The 3,875-nt window shown below is 38.2% G+C and overlaps 1 protein-coding gene and 1 long non-coding RNA gene across 2 annotated transcripts; one reads left to right on the plus strand and one right to left on the minus strand.

Moving 5' to 3' along the window:
- The first annotated feature begins 6 nt into the window (after positions 1-6).
- On the plus strand, positions 7-2,271 carry LOC111377288 (glycosyltransferase family 92 protein RCOM_0530710-like). Its single transcript, XM_023000365.1, has one exon. It carries the CDS (start codon positions 199-201, stop codon positions 2,056-2,058), a length of 1,860 nt encoding a protein of 619 aa, XP_022856133.1. The 5' UTR covers positions 7-198; the 3' UTR covers positions 2,059-2,271.
- A 137-nt stretch (positions 2,272-2,408) lies between these two features.
- On the minus strand, positions 2,409-3,869 carry LOC111377289. Its single transcript, XR_002699694.1, has 2 exons — positions 3,745-3,869; positions 2,409-3,393 (listed from the first exon to the last, which is right to left on the minus strand). It is a non-coding gene; the product is annotated as an uncharacterized LOC111377289 (long non-coding RNA).
- Positions 3,870-3,875: the final 6 nt, after the last annotated feature.

Consider the following 3,875-nt stretch of genomic DNA (forward strand, 5'->3'; position numbering starts at 1 on the left):
AAACCAGCCAATCCAACGCGTCCACACTTTTCTCCTCCCTTTATTCTCTCTGCGGCAATTACCCAATTACCAGAAAAAGAGCACACCACTGTCGGCACACACAGATCTGAACTTAAAAAACAATACTTGTCTCTTACATTCCTAAATCTTAACCTGAAATCAGATCAATTTCTTGCATTTTTTTCACTTAGAAATTAAATGGATTCTTCACGCAAGAGAAAACGGCTATTCAGACCCTCATATTATTCATCATATTCTTCTGTATATTTGTTTTCATTAAGATCTTTTGTATTGTGCTTCAGCTTTTTCATATTTCTGTTTCTTATATCTTATATGATTCCCTTAAACTCTTCGGCTTTTCACCCGGTTTTGGTGGTTTCAAGCTTAGCTTCTTCTGGTTCAAATCTTGCTAAAAGAATCCAAGAGTTTGATGACTCTTTTACATTTCCATGGAAAATAGAGAACCGGGTTTTGTTCCCTGATCATATTTTGTTGTTAGTGAGTAGTTTAAAGAAAGATGGGTTGATAAAGAAGAGTGCTAAAGAATTGGAATGTTTTTATTATGGTAAAAATGTATTGGAAAGTCGTGGTGGGAGTTCTGGAGAAAGGGATAGGGATATTTTGGTTAAGCAAAATGTGTTGTCTGTAGATGAATATGATGAGTTTAGGTCCATTATGCGGTGCCCACTTCCATCTGTGAATTATTCAACTGTAGTAAATTTGGGGAGGGGTGGTAAAAATGGGGTCTTGGAGGAAGATACTGGGTTATGGATGAGTAATCAGACGGTTCATTCTTGGGAAAATTTGGTTTATGCAGCTAGTTTGGATGGGGATACTGCTGTGGTGTTTGTGAAGGGATTGAATTTGAGGTCGGACAGAGAATCCGATCCGGGACAATTCAGTTGCCATTTCGGACTAAGGAGTTGGGAAATTGATGGGAGATTTATGCTGAGGACGAAAGCTTTGACAGCTGCTCAGGAGGTTGTGAGATGTTCATTGCCACGGAGCCTACAAGCTAATCCAGATAAGGCACGAGGAATACGAGTGACTCTTGGAATGGTACCCTATGGTCGTTCTCGAATTCACGAGCGTGTCCTTGTGCCTTCTGTGGCCAAGATTTCTGGTTTCAAGTCCAAGGAGGAGGGGGAGAAGAAGAAGAGCGAGGGCAAATTCGAGCTTTGTGTGTGTACAATGGTGTGGAACCAGGCTTCTGCTCTTCGCGAGTGGATTATGTACCATGCTTGGCTTGGAGTCGAGAGGTGGTTCATTTACGATAATAATAGTGATGATGGGATTGAAGAGGTTATTAGGGAACTTGATCTAGAGGAGTACAACGTCACTAGGCACATATGGCCATGGATTAAGACTCAAGAAGCAGGCTTTTCGCATTGTGCTTTGAGAGCAAAGTATGAATGCAATTGGGTTTCCTTCATGGATGTAGACGAATTCTTCTACTTTCCATATTCAACACAACGGCACAAAAGATTCAGGAAATTGGGTTACGCGGGGCAGAATTCACTTAACACCTTGGTGGCAAATGTTTCGTCATCATCAAGAAGTATTGCTGAAATCAGAACTTCTTGCCACAGCTTTGGACCCTCGGGGTTGAACTCACCACCCTCGCGGGGAGTTACGGTAGGTTACACTTGTCGACTTCAGAGTCCGGAGAGGCATAAATCAATCATTCGACCAGACGCGCTAGATACCACACTCCTCAATGTGGTGCACCATTTCCACTTGAGGAAGGGATTTAAATATCTGAATTTACATCAGAGTACTGCAGTAATTAATCACTATAAATATCAAGTGTGGGAGGTTTTTCGAGCAAAGTTTTACAGACGGGTTGCTACATATGTCGCTGACTGGCAACAGAACCAAAACGAGGGTTCAAGAGACCGAGCACCCGGGTTAGGGACCGAGGCCATTGAACCGCCTGATTGGCCGATCAAATTTTGCGAGGTTTGGGACACTGGGTTGAGAGATTTTGTTTTGGCCAGTTTGATTGATGTTTCAACAGGCCTGTTGCCATGGGAGAGGCCTTCCTCTCTTGCTATTTAGGTATGGGAGCCTTGAAATCAGGCTCTTTTGTAAAGGAGAAATTCAGACTATGATCATTCATTATTTTTCTTTTCTCGATTGTTTAATTTTATACTCTGTATCTGATCCTTCTGTTTTTGTACAAAAGATGGGAAGGACCACAGATTTAAGACATAGATATGTTATACTCTGTACTTTCTGATGATATATGTAACACGATTGGTTCCCTCTTTACTTGCGCTGATGAATAATTTAGCGATTTATACCGTTGTTATCGACATTTACTGACTATGAAAATTCCTGATTTTTTAGATATTTTGGTGAAAGAATGAAAAGTTGAATTGGTATTGAAGACTTACAAAGCAGGGGAATAAACTGGATTGATGAACATTCATTCAAATATAATAGATATTCCCATACAGAAAATACCTTTGAACAATGATTTGCAATTTCATAAGAAAAAGAACCTGAACCATGTCCCCCCGTAAGACAATATATCTACATCAATGTTGAGTGTAGTATAAAAGGAAGCAAGATTTTACGTAAAAAAAATAAGAAAAAAAATAAAAAACAAAATCCTTTAAAGGATGATGTGTTCGTGGCTGGACAGGTCAGTCATAGCCTCTTCCTTGATGCATCTGCAGTCTCATTTTTCTGGAACATGGAATACAGCTTGAATGCATCCATATATCGTGCACCTTGATAATGCATCAGGTTGAGATCTGATGGTGATAATTCGAGTAGCTTAAGTATCAAACTGGAGCAAATCCCAGCTTCATTTCTAGTTCGACAAATTTTCAATACGACTTGAACAATACAGCACAAAGTGAGATGACATTTACTGAACATAATAAGATCTTGATCAAGGCAAACAGGGACGTGTGCATTTTTGACCATGCAATAATGAAATGACCATGCATTTTCACCTTATAATGATGAAGACTTAGCAACAAATCTTTCTCGAATGATAGAATGAACACAAATCTTGACAATTAGATTTGCTTCTCATGATTTAACAAAAATAATCATCCTTTCATATGAATCATTATAGTGTTATCTTTTATTAGAATCGAAGCACTGAGATAGTTGTTTTCTGAACAATGCGTAATAATTAGTTTATAGTGTGTCCATTTTTATTTTGCATTTATTACTAGTTGAGTCACAAACATTGTATTGGGAAAAATCTATTGATGTGAAGAAATACCTTGAATAACACAACTTCAGAAATCATATACTACGAAGGTTTTCAGTTATGGGAATAAGATTTTAACTCCTTTCTTCCACTCCCAATGGAATTCTGTCCACAACCTTTGCTAGTGTAGCATCTAACTTCTCTCCAATTAATGTGATCCATGCCTGCAAATCATGAAAAAGGAAACTGACGATGTTAGCGTCATAGGAAATTAATTTTAATGATGGCATGAATATCTGTACCAAGCATGATATCAGGTGACAATTTTATGGTTGATGAATATAGATTCAAGTTTGAACAATAAAGTTTGCTTAGCTATGAATAAAATGAATGAAAATTTGCACATACACGTATAAACTGTTTCTACAAGCCAATTCATTAATAACAGAAATAAAATAAAAGAACATTCGTTATTCCAAGTTTGAAAAAGAGAAGCATTCAGATACAAGATAGATACAGAGAGGAATGCTGCGATGAATATGCATCACAGATAGACAAATACATCAGAAAGATACCTGGTCAGAAGTTGTAAATCCCCTTATTGTGTCACCACCAACTACAGCAATTCCTTTATCCCCAAGTGGTTGCAAGATAACGGCCTGGATACATCATAATTTTCCCAGCAATTACTTTGGGAGAATTGGTT

The sequence above is a fragment of the Olea europaea genome, unplaced genomic scaffold (assembly GCF_002742605.1).
Source record: "Olea europaea var. sylvestris unplaced genomic scaffold, O_europaea_v1 scaffold1632, whole genome shotgun sequence".
In the NCBI taxonomy this organism is placed as follows: domain Eukaryota; kingdom Viridiplantae; phylum Streptophyta; class Magnoliopsida; order Lamiales; family Oleaceae; genus Olea; species Olea europaea.